We start from the raw sequence: 17774 nt of genomic DNA on the forward strand, positions 1-17774 counted from the left end.
AGTATAAGCAAAGTTAATAAATTATAAAATGTTTTTTCAGGTAGGAAGGTGGTACAATAGATGGCTGGTGCAACTGATACCTTATGGGTAGAACACAATTTTTGCAATGAGATGATAAAATTTGAAGAAAAAGACCAAGAGACATGGGTTAAACATTATTATATGAAATCATATGTAGTTCACTGTAGGAGGATATTTCTCCTTCTCTTCAAGTTTAGTAAGTGCTTTTGGCTTTAGAGGGTTGTGTAAGGAATGCAGGTCGGGTCGAGGTGACCCAGCTTATTTGAGAGTTTGGTAAGCACCAATTCATACACAATCTCTTGATATAAGAATGACGGTAAGTGCATACCTAATGTTAAGGATGGATGGACGATTAGGGTAATTATCGGAGTTAGATGAAATTAGTTACCAGGGCTTGTAGCCCTTTTGAACTATAAGCTGGAGGGAGTGCTATCTATGGATGAGATTCAATGGATGAAACTTTCACTGATGGATAAATTTAAGGCTAAAATTTGAAAAGTCAGGCAATAAATGTGGCTATATCAAGGAGAGTGAACACGTGAAATATCTTGTATAGGATTGTAGTACAACACATATTTCCCACTGCCATGTTAGTTTTGATGGAACTTATAGGTTAAGGAGCCCCTAACTAACAATAATGAGTAATTTTCTACAAAGGATAGTAGGGAATAATAATGTTCAAATGGTCAAGTAGGGGAAGGAGGAACAATTGGAACTTTTCATGGTGAATTGCATGTGTTGTAGAGCACAAGTAGTAGGTCAACACTACAGTGTTATATAACATGAATGATGTATTTGTAGGAACAAATCGTAGTGCTAAAATTTTAAAAGTAGTGAAGCTAGTAATCATGTTAGACTAAGATATAAATAAAGGCTCAAATTTGATAATGGGACGGACATCTTCAAAGGAAGAGGCACAAAGGTGAAAAAGGAGAACTTATGGAAAATGATAGGTTAAGAGAGTAGTGGAGCCTTAATCTAAGTGCCAATGTGTTGAAAAGTATGTCAAATAGTAAGGAGATTTCAGGTTGAAGTTAAAAAAAAGAAAACTCATTCTAGAGGAATAGAAAATGATAAAGTCATGCTAACTAAGTTATTCTGGAATACATAGACTTTTGTTAGGTTAGAGAAAAGACCCAGTCCACTTTCCAATATTGATAGATTGCATATGGATGTTCGGCATTTGGATGGAGTTCTATGCAGCTGATTACATAAGACAGGCAGGAGTTGGTACATTGACCTCTTTGTAAAAAGTAGACTAGAAGCTCATAATATCACAGAACTAAGAAGTACAGGTGCTTTTATCATGGAGAAAAGTCTTGCTAATACTTCAATGGCCAAATAGGATCAACAATGACTTTCGATAAGGTGCATGTAATGGTAGTTATTTCAGAAGGGCACTTTATGAGGCATTATATAGTAGGAAGTGTAGATCCCCTCTATGTTAGATAGAAGTTGGAGATGTGAGAGTATATGATTTAGATTTGGTGCAGTATACTTCAGATATGGTTCCTTTGATTGGGGAACGTTTAAAGACAGTTTTCAGTAGGCAAAAAAGTTATGCAAATCCAAGGTGGAAAGATGTAGAATTTGCAATGGGTGACTATGTGTTCCTAAAGGTCTTACCCTTATGAAGGGAGTCATGAGGTTTCGAAAGAAAGGCAAATTGGCACCCCAATACATAGGGCCTTTTGAGATCACGCATGCAGTAGGAGCAGCTTGCTCATCGGCTAGAGTTACCACCGAGCCTTTCTCATGTCCACTCAATGTTCCACATCTCCATGCTTAGAAAGTACATTCCTGATCCTTCTCATGTGCTGTAGCCAGATACGGTGGAGTTGGATGAGGACTTGATGTTCGAGGAGCAACATATTGCCATAGTGGATTATCAGATAAGACAACTTCGATCAAAGCAGATCCCTATGGTTAAGGTTCTGTGAAGGAGTCAGTTAGTGGAAGAATGTGAAAGAACGGAAGCGTGAAAAACACAAGTTTATACCATTGAATTCAAAAATTTTTCACCTAGGGTCACATGCATCATGCAAGATTTATTTTTATCTATTTGATTTCAATGATAAACAACATATTAAAACTCTTTTAATATGTTTTTGGATCTGTATTTGCCATTTAAGATTTTAAAATTAATCAGATTAATTTTAGAACTCTAGATTAAATCAAGAACAAACACACTAACCTCTTGATGCACCTGCAGTGTGTTTGCGCCTTTGAGATTCGCCTTCGTGACACCAAATGTTATCCTCTAGCTTGTCCACACCAAGAACACCTATGGCAGCCCTTGAATAGCTTCTAAAGCTTTTTTTATGAATTAGAAAATCAAGTTCTGCCTTTTAAGAGATTAAAGATGTAAACAGGACACTAGAAACAATTTCTAGCATTTTTAATTCAAGAGATTGATGGCTAATCCGAATTTGGTCATTTTTCAAGTTACCTTACAAGCAGAATTTTGATAAGCTTCCTTCATGAAAGTTGGCACATTTTGTGCCTAGTTTCACCTCCAATTGGTCTCATACCAATTAGAGCCGCACACTTAAGGTTTTAAGCCCAAAACACAAACTGCCCTATTGTATTTTGTTCATACTCATCAAAGGTCACCTTTAACACTTACCAAACTTCACATTCATGCCCATTCTGGTTTGTACCATAATCTAAACATATTTTACCACATATTGTTGATCATTTTGGAAGCTTACAATCACATTCAACATACACCAATAAGTGCAGAATTTGTCAAACTCAATTACAACAATTTAATCATCTATTCATGCTCATTTACATGTCCAACCTTACACCACCATACATATACCCAAGCTGCCTTAACAACTACTGCAATTCAACATTAATATTCCATAAACCAAACATGAAATAACATCCTTATGGTTCACCAAACCAGGCTGCCGATTCATGCATTTACATTCTATTAATTTCCAAGCTTCAAATTTCAAATACACATTCACATATACTAAGTATACATTACCCAAATAATTTCCTACACACATAAACATTTAATCAATCCTTTAATCTACCATTTACAAGCAAAATAAACTGTCCTCAAAGAATTTCCATGGCTGCCAAAAATAAACATCTCCCCTAGAACATCAAACTCCAAAATTCTTTCTACAATTCAAGTACCCATAACCTCCTTACTAACTTTAATGAAGCACTAACCAAAAACACAAACTTACCACTTTGGAAACTCTTCAAAATCTCTCCAAAACTTGGTCTTCTTGCTGCCAATCTACTGCCCAAGGTGTATGGACAACTTTTAGTGAAGAAAGGTGCCAAGAACGAAGCTTAAATCAAGCTTGCATGAAGCTTTCAAGTGGACGACTATGGTGGATCTTCTTTTCACCATTTTCGGCTGAATTTGGGAGCTTGAAGATGAAGTTCAATCTGCTGTCTAAAGGGTGAGTTAGTGGTCCACTTAAATGAGTTAGTGGAGCACTATGTCAAAATTAACTATTAGTTTAATCTTAACTTTCATTTTCCCACATTTAACTCTCCATTTTTACTATTTACATTAGGTACCACTAATTTAATTTTTCATTATATTTTCCAAGTGTAATATCATGTATTTTTAATGGACATTTAGGTCAAAAGACAACTCGGGATGTCAAATGACCACAATGCCCCCGTTCGGATTGCATTCCCGATTTTTTGTTAACACCGGGTTTTGTCCGTTTTTCGATTTCTCACTTTTCTTTGTACTAATTAATTAATTTTTATTTGATATTTCTAATGGTATTTATACTTCAATAGGTGTTTATTTAAGTCCTAAAAATATTTTTCAGAGTTCTCCGCGGTTCAGGGCTAGTCAACGGTCCAGGCCGTGACTTCCTGCAAGGCCACCCATCGCTAGGGTTCTCATTGCTTAACTTGGTTACATTTCATTGCTATTATTTTTCCTTTATTTTTCTTGTCTTTCCTTTTCTTGTATTTCATTATTCTATGTCTCCTCATCCATATCTAAGTGTAGTTCTAGGCATCCTAGCTGTCCGGACAACACTGGTCACTGGAACAGTAGAACGCACTACCGAACATAGGGGTGTTACAATTCTGACCTCTATTTTAGAAACCTGGTGGTGGTGGCCTATATCCCTGCTATTTATTTATTGGATGATTTTGCAGATTTTGTGAATTGGACCATGAAAATGGGGGTGGTTCCTTCATCCAGGGTTATAAGTATTTAAATAAGGGTTATTGACCTGTCTCTAGTTGAAGTTCCCTCTATTGTTCACATAGTTCAGCTGCTCTATTGAAGGCTCATTGTAATGACTACATTCTAAAGTTGCATAACTTCCCCACGCCTTTTGCAAGATTGATTGCTTGATCCCACCACGCTGGCCTACATCCTATCAAGTCTTTTGTGAGTCGGTCAAACTAGGCATTAATCATGCCAAGGCATCCACTTCTAGGATCCCTGCTATCTTTCTTACATCTCCCCTCTCGTTTAACCACTTGAAGTTATGGTATGCAACCTTTCCAGTAATTCTAAAGCTTTAGTCATTGTTTTCTCCATGAGGTCCCCTCCTACCGCCGAGTCGACTGAACTCCTTGTGGATGGTAGCGATCCATTATAGAAATTTTGAACAATGAGCCAATCTTTTAAGCCATGGTGTGGACATTCCCTTTGAAGGTCTTTGTATCTCTCCCATGCATCATAGAGTGACTCTCCTTCCTTTTATCTGAAAGTGTTCAGTTCTAGCCTCAATTTTACAGTATTCGCAGGTGGGAAATACCTTGCTACGAAGGCTTGTGAAAGATCCTCCCAAGTGGTGAATGTTCCAGCTGATTGAGAAAGTAGCCACTTTCTTGCCTTATCTTGAAGTGAGAATGGGAATGCTCAGAGTCTAATAGCTTGATCAGTGACCCCATTCATTTTCAAAGTGTCACACAAAGTGAGAAAGCATCAGAGGTGATAATGTGGATCTTCCATGGGTAAGCCTCCAAATTTAGTTTGTCAATCATTTAAAGCAATGCTAGTTTGAGTTCAAAATTGTTGGCCTCAACTGTAGGCCTAGTAACACTAGATTGGAATCCTTAGATAGTCAGAACTCCATAGTGCCTCAAGGGTCTTGGTCTATTGTTGTTGTTAGCCATGACTAGAGTTTCAAGAATTTCAGGTTCTGGTGCTGGCTCTTGGTTTCTCTTTTCTCTCCTGATGGTTCTTAAAGTTTTGTCTATTTTAGGATCCAATTCAAGCAATTCTTCTTTAGGTTTAGTTGTTCTGGTCATAAATTGAATTTAACAACTTGAAAAAGAAACAAAAGATAAAATCAAATTAACTAATCTAAAATAATGAAAATAAATGTTTAAATCAGCCAAATTGCCTATCGCTTAATATTACTAAATTTCCTAACAACGGTGCCAAAAACATATTTGCTGGTTATACAACCCCACAAGTGCACGAATCGCTAATAAGTAATAAAGTGATAAGTATAGTATCATTTTCATGAGGAATTTATAAGCATAAGTACTAAGCTAGATAGCAATTTTGACTGTTTAAACTATCAAAAGTTATGAGGGAATGAAATTTAAACTAGTGCTGAATAACTATTAGAAACAAAGGAAAATAAATCCGAGAACTTAAAGAGAATTCTTCTTGGGTAGACAATTCCAGAATTAAGATTTCACACCTTAACCCTGTTATGATTTTAACTTTGTTTTATCAATGGAATGAGTGTTGTTACTTTGATGGAAATTAATCCTAAAGTATCCTAGATCCTCTCTCAAGGTATCTAAGGTGTATTTTAATTAATCTGATCAGTCCTAATTAGAATCCCTTAAGGTCTGTGATTAATTATGGAGATTCACAAAGGTCATCGGCCTATCTCTAGATCAGATTTCATAGGTTCAAAATCTTGATTTTCTGATATTAATCTTCTCCTTTTAATTCTTCAATTAATATATTAGATCATAGCTAAGTGGGTACCAACACATAGCATGCATTAAGAACATAAGAAATTGAATCAAAGCTCAAAACTCAATTCCATAAAACTCAATATATATCCATAATAAAAATTAAGAATGCTACTCTCCTAATTCCAGAATTAAAGGAACTACTCACTCATGGTGAGTTTAACAAACATAATGTAATGAAAATAAGAGAGCACAAAACCAATATGAAGAATTAGAACAAAAGAACCGAGAGAAAGATTCTACAGCTTTGAACTTGTGGAACTTTGGCTAAAAAATCTCTTCCTTGGTGCGGATGCAATCCTCCTTCAAGACGGCTTGGGAACTAGGGTTTTCTGGAAGTCTTCTCTTAAAGGTTTTCCCTTTTCTCTTTTTTCCTCTCTTCCTTTTCAAAAGAAAATTAATCCCCCCCCCCCCCCCTCCTCTCTTATGCTCTTTACTTGCTCTTATTTATATTAGGTGTCCTAGGGTTAAGTTTTAAAATCCTAAGGGCAGTAGAAGTCTGAATGGCATGCCAAAATAAGAGCTAGAATCGAATTAGGAAGCTAGCTATCAGATAGTATATGGCCCGTGTGTCACTACACTACTGGGTATGTAAGTTTCGGAGTGACTTCGCTTTTTTCAAATGGGAGGCAAAAGGTTACATGGGGTATGTGACTTTACACGGGTTAAAGTACATGATCCGTGTACTATCTCCTTCCCTTTAGTTCTTCAAGCTTCGTTAATCGTAAGGTTGCATGGGTCCTTGGATGGTACACTGGTGATTTACATGACCCGTACCAAGCTTTCTTATGATTTCTTCAATTCTCCCCGCGTAGGTTACAGTGGTCATGGTTGTGTTTACACGACTGTAAATTATATCAGTAACTTACCTTGCTTTCAAGTCCTTCCAAGCTTTTCTTCTTCACTCTTATGCCTTGGATTTCTTTTAGAACACCTGAAAAGGTGTAGAAAATATGAAATTTAGTGAAGATTAGCTAAATTATCAAAAACTAATGAATCTAACAAATATGTATGCAATTATCTACCTAAATGCCATGCAATATAGTACAATTGTGCCCAAAAACATCTATATAATACAAGTGTATCATCTCAATGCATAAAGCTTCTCAATACATGCATTCACCGTCTAAGAAATATTGGGTAGTTGTCAAAAGGATTCTTCATTATCTTCAGGCTATAAAAACTCATGGTTTGCTTATCTGTCCTTCCAGTAACTTCGAACTCCATGCCCATTCAGATGCTGATTTGGCATCCAATGTTGATGACAGAAAGTCTACCAATGGGTATGTGATAAATATGGGCACCATCTTAGTCTTGTGGCTATCTAAAAAGCAAAATACCACAGCAAAGTCCCCTATAGAGTCTGAATGTCATGCCATTAGCACAACCACTACTGAAGTCACTTGGATTCAATCATTAATAAAAGATGTCGGCATATTACCGCCCCAAAACTCTAACACTATATTGTGATAATATTGGCACAACATATCTCACTACTAAGCCCTTTTTCACTCTTTCATGAAACACATTGAAGTAGACTATCACTGTGTTCAAGATCAAGTCACACAAGGCCAACTACAAATCCACAAAGGATCAGCTTGTCGACATTCTAACCAAACCTCTGCCTCATCCACGTCATGAGATTCTACGAGCTAAATTAACAATTATACCCATCCCTGGTTAGAATTGCAAGAGGGTGATCAGGTTTATCATTGTATAATAGTTTTTGTATTTGTATATCTGATTATGTAATAAACGTTAGCTGTTGTATCTTGTAAATATCCTTATGAGTTTAAGTATATCTCAAACACTGTCAACTATATGCACATAAGTCTATCTTTAGTAATACAAAAACTATCTTTAGATCCATGTCATCACAAAACTCATCAAAATAATTACAATAAGAATAGCCACACTCACGAGTAATTATATGGTAAAGCCATGATTCTATGCAGACAGTTTACATGGAATAACAAACCAATTAGATATTGACAAATATTTAAAACGGTTGAGTAATTATTTTTTTTGAAAATACACCATCTGATAGTTTTATTTGATGGGACCCCTTTATATACACTTGTCTATATTCTATTGGCTTGCCATTCCATGTAGAGCATCCTACGTGGAATCACTATTTTATTTTATAATTTCTCCACACTCACACATATAACATACTGATCATAGTAAATATTATAGCTAAAAAATAGAATTTAAGAAAGGTGAATTGAGCTATTTTTTTAATTTTTTGTCCATTGCTTACATGAAAAATCAAGGTTAGACAATCTAAAGTCTATGTAACAAAGATGATTTATGTGCAAAGAAATGATCATAGCATTTAGTTCAAATGAGTGTCGCAGAATAAAGCAATGTCCTCTGTTTTGGCTCTTAAATATAGTAGAATATAATTCTTAAATGCATAGCCAAAGAAATAGAAAATCAAGCTATTTGAAGTATAAAATCAATAAACCAACCATATAAAATATTCACATATCATAATTGCGCATTCCTTAACACAAAGTCTACATTTAACTCAAGGTAAAAGTGTTGAAAATAAAAATGCAAGGGAAGAGAATATCAAACACTTGGATTTATGGATTTATGATGGTTCCATGTCCATTCCTTAAAGATACACTTCAAGAGTTCCTCTCCACTATTCAAATTCTTTTCATGAGTAAGAGTCAAGCTAAATACATTCATAACCTTTCCCTTCGTACTTATCAATAATAAAAAGAATAGTCATTCACTCTTAAGTTTCACTATCGATACTTGACAACCTTTATAAGAACAATTTATATGTTTTGGTTGGTGTTTGAGATATCTCTCATATATTAGAGATCCAAGGAGCACAAAATGCATTGGGAGAATCCTTATTGATAGACCTTGTGAAAGAACCACATTGATACACTTGACACTACATCCAACCAAAAACCTTAAGGTAATAGGTGTATGGGTTATTTCTATTTATATGTTCTCTACTCATCTCATCTCATCTCTTTTTCAAAGGAGGAATTATAACTCACTCACACTTACATTTTTCCCAAAAAATTTCTTCCTTAAATGTCAGTCTCTTTTACACTAGGCTTGCTCCCCTTGAAAAGAAGCCTTTTTCTTAAACTAAGTATTTGAGGCATCACAAATAACTCAATTTCTCCACCAAGCCCATCAAGAGCTAGCCATGCTACTATCACTTATGTAAGCATGCGCCTCTAAGAGCCACTTTAAAGCCATCATGTGTACCGAAACCAAAAGTCTTCAATCCATCAATATGCACTTCTCTAGGAGAGTGTCTTACTGCTCAACTAGCCTTCCTTTTACCAAGAGTCAGCAGTTTATAGACTTAACAAAAGTATCCTTTCAACAGTAACCTTTTTATTTTCTCTGATCTTGTGCATCCTTTTGAATTTTTGCACAACCAAGGGATTGACTTACTTTTCTTTATCATGACCCAACCCAATGGGTCGTGACCAGCACTAAGAATTGGATAGGCTTAAGGCCATCAAACAGTAAACTTTAATGTATCCAAAGCCGATAACTAAGCCTAATATAAGGCCTACATAAGCATAAAATACTACAATATAAACTAAGGCAGTCTAGCTCCGCACATACACATATTCATAACCAAATATATAAATGAAGTTGCTAAATCGTTGCTAATTAAATTGTGCTATTTTTTTTTATTGCTAAAATTAGCAATGAAATTATGTCCATTACTAAACTCCATTGTTATTATGTTACTAAATTGTGCGCTAACCATTTACCATAAAAATTAGCAATGAAATTTGTTTATTACTAATCCATTACTAATTTTAATATATGAATTTTATTTCTATTCCGTTACTAATTAGCGATAGATTAAGTTCGTTATTAATTTTTGTTACTAAATTGTATATTTAAATAATAACTTTTATTTAAATATTCTCAAATATCAACTACTAAAATCTTATAAAAAAAAGGTTAATTGCCAAAAAAAAAGTTTGTCAATTTTTACAATTAAAACCTAAAGTTTGCATAATTGCCAATTAAACCATCTTGTTTGATTGATTTCTCAAATTGACTCGACCATCAATAAACCGTTAGTATGTAGTGCTTGGGAGGTAATTGTAATGGCTTTTATTTTGACTATTTTAGTTAGGGGCTACACTTTATAAGCTTGTTAATAACTGATATTAATGGACAATTATTAAGGAGAATCATTGTTCTTTGTTCCAGTGGTTTAATCCACTGTCCGGAGAATGAGCTACTGATACATTTGCTTAAACAAAGAAATACTCTTCAGGAGAAAGTTATAGAATTAGCAACAAAATTATTGAAAAAGATGCAACTCAGTGAATATTGTGATTAAAATGATACATTAATTAATGATTTGCAGAGCAAAGTTAAAGTATTAATAAAGACAAAAAAAAAAGTATAACAGAATTTGATTTATAATTTCTTATTTGTTGAAATATACTAATAGTTTATTGACAGTTAAGTCAATTTGAGACATTAATCAAACATGAGAGAGTGACAATTATACAAATTTTAAGATTTAATTACAAAAATTGAAAAACTTTTTTTTTTTTTTTTTGCAGTTAACCCTTTTTTTTGTAAGATTTTAGTAGTTTAAATTTAAGATTATTTAAATAAAAGTTATTATTTAATATTAATTTTTATATGAAAAATATAAAAATAAACATAAAAAAGTGGCGTGCCACAAGTCAACTTTTTAAGCCCTCTCATTATACTAATTGGAACACTCTTACAAAACTATTTTTAATGCTTAGCTTTAATATGCGAATGTATTATATTTTATATATCATATTTTCATAATCATATTATAAAATTGGATAAAGTACAATTTAGCCACTGAGATCTAATAAAACTTACAACTTAGTCCCTTTAATTTCAACATCAAGTAATTTAGTCTTTGAGATTTTACAAATCTATACTTTAGTCCCTGCCATTAGAATTTCAATTAAGTTACTGTTAATTCTAGAAAAAATGATCAAAATACCTGTAACTCTATTTTCAATCTGAAAAAAATTTAGTCCTTAAGATTTTATTTTATTGAAAATTTAATCCCTAAAATTTGGTTAAACGTACAAATTAGTCCCAATAGACCAATCAATTTAGTCCTTGACATTTTAATAAATCTATAAGTTAGTCCCTACCATTACAATTATGGTTAATTCCCCATTAAATTTTGCAAAAATATCAAGATGCTTTTAACACTATTTTTAATCTAAAAACAATTTAGTACTTGAAGATTTATTTTAATAATTGCATCCATATTCATTTTTTTCTTTTATATATATATATATATATATATATATATATATATATATATATATATATATATATATATATTATTAAAATAATAATGACAAATAGAATTTTACAAATTTAATAGGTCTAATTTATTAATAGTTATAATATTTAAGGATAAATTTGTAAGTTATGTGGATGATTTTTCAATTAACCAAAATTTTTAAGAATCTTAAAGTAATTAATTCATATTTTAATAATTTAAATTTAAAATTTTTTAATTTAATGGGACCCATATTTTAAAAATATAAGGACTAAATTGTTAATAAATTAAAACCTCAAGGACTAAATTATTAAGAAAATAAAACCTTAGAGAATAAATTATTTTCGAATTAAAAATAAAGATAAATGTATTTTGGTTATTTTTGCTAAAACCAAGGGTAACTTTACAGAATTATATTAGCAAGGATTAAATTATAAGTTTTGTCAAATCTCAAATGCTAAATTGATTAGTTTTTAAAATATAGAGACTAAGTTGTAAGTTTTATCAAATCTCAAGAATTAAATTATTGTTTACTCTATAAAATTTTGTTAATGATAAAATTTTTAATTAATTATATTTTTATTTCAAATGTTAATAAATAGATAGGTTGAATAATATATTATTTTTTAAATGATGAAAAATAAAATAGAAAAAATGTCACGTGATGATATTTGAATTACCGTTATTAAAATTCTTTTATATATATATATATTAAAAAATAATTCACTCTTTTATAATATGACAAAAATTTGGTTGAAAAAATTATTATTAGTAATGTTTTATAATTTTTAAAATTGTAAAAGAATTGTATCTATATCATAAGGTGTGACGAAATTTTTACGTTGGTTGCTTAAACTATAGGGGAATTAAACTCATGAGCCATACTATGAAGTTGTGGGAGAGAGTTGTGGAACATCGACTACGTCATGACACTTCTATCTCTCTCAATCAATTTGGTTTCATGCCAGGTCGTTCAACTATGGAAGCGATCTTTCTCATTAGAAGCTTAATGGAGAAATATAAAGATGTGAAGAAAGATCTACACATGGTTTTTATCGATTTGGAGAAGGTTTATGATAGTGTTTCAAGAGATGTCTTATGGAGAGTGTTAGAACAAAAAAATGTATCTATTAGGTACATACAAGTGTTTAAAGATATGTATGAAGGAGCAACTACTATTGTGCGTACAAAGGAGGGGACACAAGAGATTTTCCTATCTCAATTGGATTACTCCAAGGTTCAGCTATAAGCCCTTACTTTTTACATTAATTTTAGATGAATTAACAAAACATATACAAGAGAGTATCCCTTGGTGCATTATGTTTACAGATTATATAGTTCTGATAGATGAGACGCGAGAAGGAGTCAATAGAAAGTTAGAGCTTTGGAGAAGTACTCTAGAGTCAAAGGATTTTAAGTTAAGTAGAATGAAGACAGAATACATGAATTGCAAGTTCAGTGAAGGCCGAACTGGTGATAGGGAAGGAGTTAGTTTGGATGGAGTGGTACTGCCCCAAAGTAATCACTTTAAATATCTCGATTCAATCCTTCAACTAGATGAGGGATGTGAGGAGGAAGTTAGTCATAGGATTAAAGCCGGATGGTTGAAGTGGAGAAGTGCCACAGAAGTTTTATGTGACCACAAAATTCTCAATAAGTTGAAAGTAAAATTTTACTGTACAGCCATACGACCGGCCATGTTATATGGTAGTGAGTGTTGAGCACTGAAGGAGTCGTATGTGTCTAAGATAAGAGTTGCGAAGATGAGAATGTTAAGGTGGATGAGTGGTCATACTAGACTAGATAAAGTCCGTAATGAAAGTATTAAAGAAAAGGTAGGAGTGGTGCCAATTGAGGATAAGTTGAGAGTAGGAAGATTGAGGTGGTTTGGTCATGTGAAGCGTAGACATACGGAGGCTTCAGTTAGACAAGTATAACACATTAGGTTAGAGGATTAAAAAAAAAAGGGTAGACCTAAATTGACTTGGAGGATAGTAGTACAATATGACCCAGAAGCATTACACATTTCCAAGAATTTAACCCAAAATCATTTAGAATGGAGAAAGAGAATCTACATACCCGACCCCAAATGAATTTTAGATAATTATTTTTTTAGAAATAATATTTTAGTAGTTAAAATTTAAAAATATTTAAATAAAAAATTAATATTTAATATAAGAAGTTAATTTTTTATAAAAAAAATAAATATAAAAAATAAGTTATATCATGTGGTACTTCTTTTCGCACTCTATTAAGAGAGGTGGCATATTTTTGTAAAGTTATTTTTATGCCTCAGTAAAAAATAAAAATTGAATTGAATTATTATATAATCACATTACTTTTATTTTGTTTTTTAAGTTTTTTAAAATAATTTTTTAGCTAAATATTCACTAACTATATTTACATGGGAATATAAAAAAAATTAAATTAAATTCATGCAAATTTATATTTTCTAATACATAAGAGTTCCGTCCTTTTGATTTTGGCATATTGTTTAGACCAAAGAGTTTCACTTAATCAACTTTTTTTTTCTTATTGTAATTTTAATATACAAATTTTTTTTAATACAATTGAAATTAATATTTAGTTAATGATCCTAAATAAATACATATTTTCTTCAGATTTTTATTTTTTATATATAAATATTTTTATTATTTTTCATAAGATCGAATACACAATTTCACACCTGAATTTTCATAAAAAAATTTTATGACATCCTCAATTTTTAAAATATCTCTTAACATGCCTCAATTTCTATAAAGTGAAATTAAAATACCCTTAAAACGAGTATAAATTCCATTCACGCTTATATCGTAATTTGCTGACTGAAAATGTAAAGGGAATTTTAATTTCATTTTTACACATGAAAACATTTACATTAAACGTTTTAAAAATTTAAAATATAACCAAAATTTTTAGTAAAATTTAAAAATGAACTTATTTATTCAACCTTTTTCATATTAAACTTAGGATATCATGTTCTAATTTAAAAAAATAACTGCATAATATGTTCCAATTTGAAAAATAATTGTATCAATTAATCTTATTTTTTGCTATTAACTAAGTTTTAACTATCCTAACATGGGAAAGTTTTAGAGAATGCTTATAGTTCTCATGTATAATCAAATTTGTTGATTTGATATTATTGATATTAAATTTAATATCCAACTAATAAATTAGAATTCAATTAACAAGAAACAGAGGAAATTTAGTTTAAAAAATATTTTCTTAAAATGAGTTATTTAATCAGAAATTCATAACAAATATTAAATGATATACGCAAGAATACTTCTACATAAATAATCGATAAGGTGATAGATAAGAAATTACTCTAATGGGCAACCTTGGTGATTTCGCTATATCTGCAACTATTCTATTCTAACTTTTAGTTTCAGCATCTCACGATAATCTTCAACTTTTGTAATTCTGCTCATGGTTGAGGGGAAAAAAATGGCAGTCGGGCAACAACCAGCTCTCATTCGACTTTAAACAATAACAGCTTACAATACATCCCATTTGTCAGCCACAGCCTCACAAATCCTTGAGATACACCAGGCAGCGCTCAGCGGATATCCAGAAACTGGTGGGAAAAAAATTAAGCCAGAAATGAACAGGTCGGAATGCAAATAATATATATATATATGGATGGTACAATCTTAAGTGAAGTTGATGCTATCAGATAAATATCCCCATGACATGAAAAGCAAATTTCTAATGAAAATAATGAAATCACTGCCCAAATCCCATGCATATTAGTGAACATACCAAACCATGTTAATTAATGGATTCTCAACATGAATTGTATGCCAACATCCAGGACAACTTTGTATAATTGTGCTCCAAAAAGCTACAAAAGATTGTGATGTAGGAAAAGAAAAATAAGCTCAGTTAGTTTTCCTATTTTAAGTTGGTTGGTTTTGGTTTTGGTTTTTTGGTTTCTTATTTTAAAAAGGATTCTTATTCCTCTTAGTTATTTTTTTGTTTAGGGTCTTCACTTCCTTTTCTCAGCAGATTTAGGATTCCACATGAAATATAAAAGCATGTCTTTCTGTTATTTTGTATCAGACTTCAAAATTTTACTAAGAACAGAGAATCAATACCCAGTTTCAGAGTTCCTTATGTTTAGAAAATCAGTGTTTGCTAATTTTCTTTAGCAATTCACTGCATATGTTGGCATCAGAGCAGGAATATCTGATGTGGCAGACGAAGTAGGACACAACCAGCCTATTGCTCAAGAACAAGGGCTGTCACAGCTGCAGGCTATGGAACAGAGATTCAAAGTGACAAATGGAGGAAATCTGCAACAGGCTGGATGCAATTAGGATGGGTGATAATGAGTGCAGAAGATGGAGGAAGAGGAGAACAAGAATATGCTCACAACCCATCTGCTGCTCAACGTAATCCAGCAGGCTGTAGACCAACTGTTAGCAATGATGAATTTGATCAAGAAAATGGTGGCTACGCTCAGGTTGTTGGAACTCGTGGTAATAAGAGACAAAAGACTTGGCAAGAACATGGAGAGAATAGACAAAATCAGTGGGAACCTTAAGAATTCCGTTTGAAAGTTTATATCCCAACTTTTAACGGAAACTTTATCATTGAGCAGTGTTATTGAGGTGAGAGGCAACAAGAAACCGTATGGCCTTAGCTGGGGTCTACAAGAATTTATTGATGATTTTGTAGCTCGCACGGCTCAAGGATCTCCAACCAGTACTATATGGGGTACTTTCTCAACGGATTATGAGAGGACATCCAAGTAAGAATCCGTTCGCATGAAATGGACATCCCAGATGGATGTGGCAAGGAAAATAGAACGGGAGCTTAAGCTTCAATCAACAGAGATGTTCTTAACCAGAAACGAGGAAGGAGGAATCATGGTTTTAAATAGCGGACATTACATAACAACCATTATGTAAAGGAAAATTGCCCTGCCATTACTGTTATCGTTGTTAAATAACGGGATTTTAAAATTTGGTGCATAACAGCCGCATTAAAAGGTAAAGGCTATCACCGACTATTACTTAAAGGCCGTAACAGCCTTTATTCTTGTAAGGCAAGTTTTGATATTCACAATACATACATTGCATTAGGTTGATTAGACATCTTGAATGTGGATCAAGTTCATGAATATTCACAATATCTCTTGGTGCACGATGTTTGCAGATAACATAGTTTTGATAGATGAGACACGAGAAGGAGTCAATAGAAAGCTAGAGCTTTGGAAAAGTACTCTAGAGTCAAAGGGCTTTAAATTAAGTAGAACGAAGACAGAATATATACATTGCAAGTTCAGTGAAGGCCGAACTGATGATAGGGAAGGAGTTCATTTGGATAGAGTGGTACTGTCCCAAAGTAATCACTTTAAATATCTCGGCTCAGTCCTTCAAGTAGATGGGGGATGTGAGAAGAATGTTAAGTCATAGGATTAAAGCTGGATGGTTGAAGTGGAGACATGCCACAAGAGTTTTATGTGATCGCAAAATTCCCAATAAGTTGAAAGGAAAATTTTACCGTACAGCCATACGACTGGCCATGTTATATGGTAGAGAGTGTTGGACACTGAAGGAATCGTATATATGTAAAATGAGAGTTGCGAAGATGAGAATGTTAAGGTGAATGAATGGCCAAACTAGACTAGATAAAGTCCGTAATGATTATGGGAGAATTAGAGAAAAGGTAGGAGTTGTGCCAATTGAGGATAAGTTGAGAGAAGAGAGATTGAGGTGGTTTGGTCATGTGAAGCATAGACACACGGAGGCTCCAGTTAGACAAGTAGAGCACATTAGGTTAGAGGATAGAAAGAAAAGAAGGAATAAACCTAAATTGACTTGGAGAAGAGTAATACAACATGACCTAGAAGCATTACACATTTCGGAGGATTTAACCCAAAATCATTTAAAGTGGAGAAAGAGAATCTATGTAGCCGACCCCAAATTTTTGGGATAAAAGCTTAATTGAGTTGAATTGAGTTGTAGTGAACTGTTATGCTAAGACAGATAAGAACCAATCATAATGCATAGGGCTATTAAAAATTTCCCCATCTATGGCCAAGAAATCCTGCAACCTTCTCTCCAATAGATTAAAAGTAAGAATAGTACTAATTGTCCCCTAAAATCAATCTACTTGTTTTGGTAATCCAATTGCTAACATTATCCAATTAGGTTTCCATTGCCCATCTTAGCGATAATCTGCACTTGTTGGAAATGGATTCAAACCATAAAATAGAAGAAAAGCTGAATATAATTCAGAAAGCCAACCAAATTAACTCAAATCTAAGTATAACCAGACTTACGAGTCTAAATTCCAGAAATAAGCAAAAGTATTGACAAGAAGACAGGCATGCATGCTATACATTACTTTTCTTGTTAATCAGATATAAACGCAAGAAAATACTTAATAAGAAAGTGTTACAATTGCATTAAGTCAGCTTTTGATCCATAGCCTTCAACACAGCCAGATCTTGATGGATAAGACTTGGATCTTTACATGAACTAAAAATTGTGAGCCATCAGCTTATAAGATTTAGACT

At 32.8% G+C, this 17774-nt stretch overlaps 1 protein-coding gene and 1 pseudogene across 1 annotated transcript in view; one reads left to right on the forward strand and one right to left on the reverse strand.

The window, feature by feature from the left end:
* The first annotated feature begins 4646 nt into the window (after nt 1-4646).
* LOC131169834 (small nucleolar RNA R71) lies at nt 4647-4747 on the forward strand (annotated as a pseudogene).
* Nucleotides 4748-14452: 9705 nt separating this feature from the next.
* The window catches only part of LOC131179678 (uncharacterized), a 33804-nt gene continuing 30482 nt past the window's right edge, over nt 14453-17774 (reverse strand). The window contains exon 8 of the mRNA XM_058146443.1: nt 14453-14825. Within this exon, the coding sequence (XP_058002426.1) occupies nt 14746-14825 (80 nt within the window). The 3' untranslated portion in view covers nt 14453-14745. The remainder of the gene's footprint in view (nt 14826-17774) is intronic.

Source organism: Hevea brasiliensis, chromosome 1 (genome assembly GCF_030052815.1).
Source record: "Hevea brasiliensis isolate MT/VB/25A 57/8 chromosome 1, ASM3005281v1, whole genome shotgun sequence".
NCBI lineage: Eukaryota > Viridiplantae > Streptophyta > Magnoliopsida > Malpighiales > Euphorbiaceae > Hevea > Hevea brasiliensis.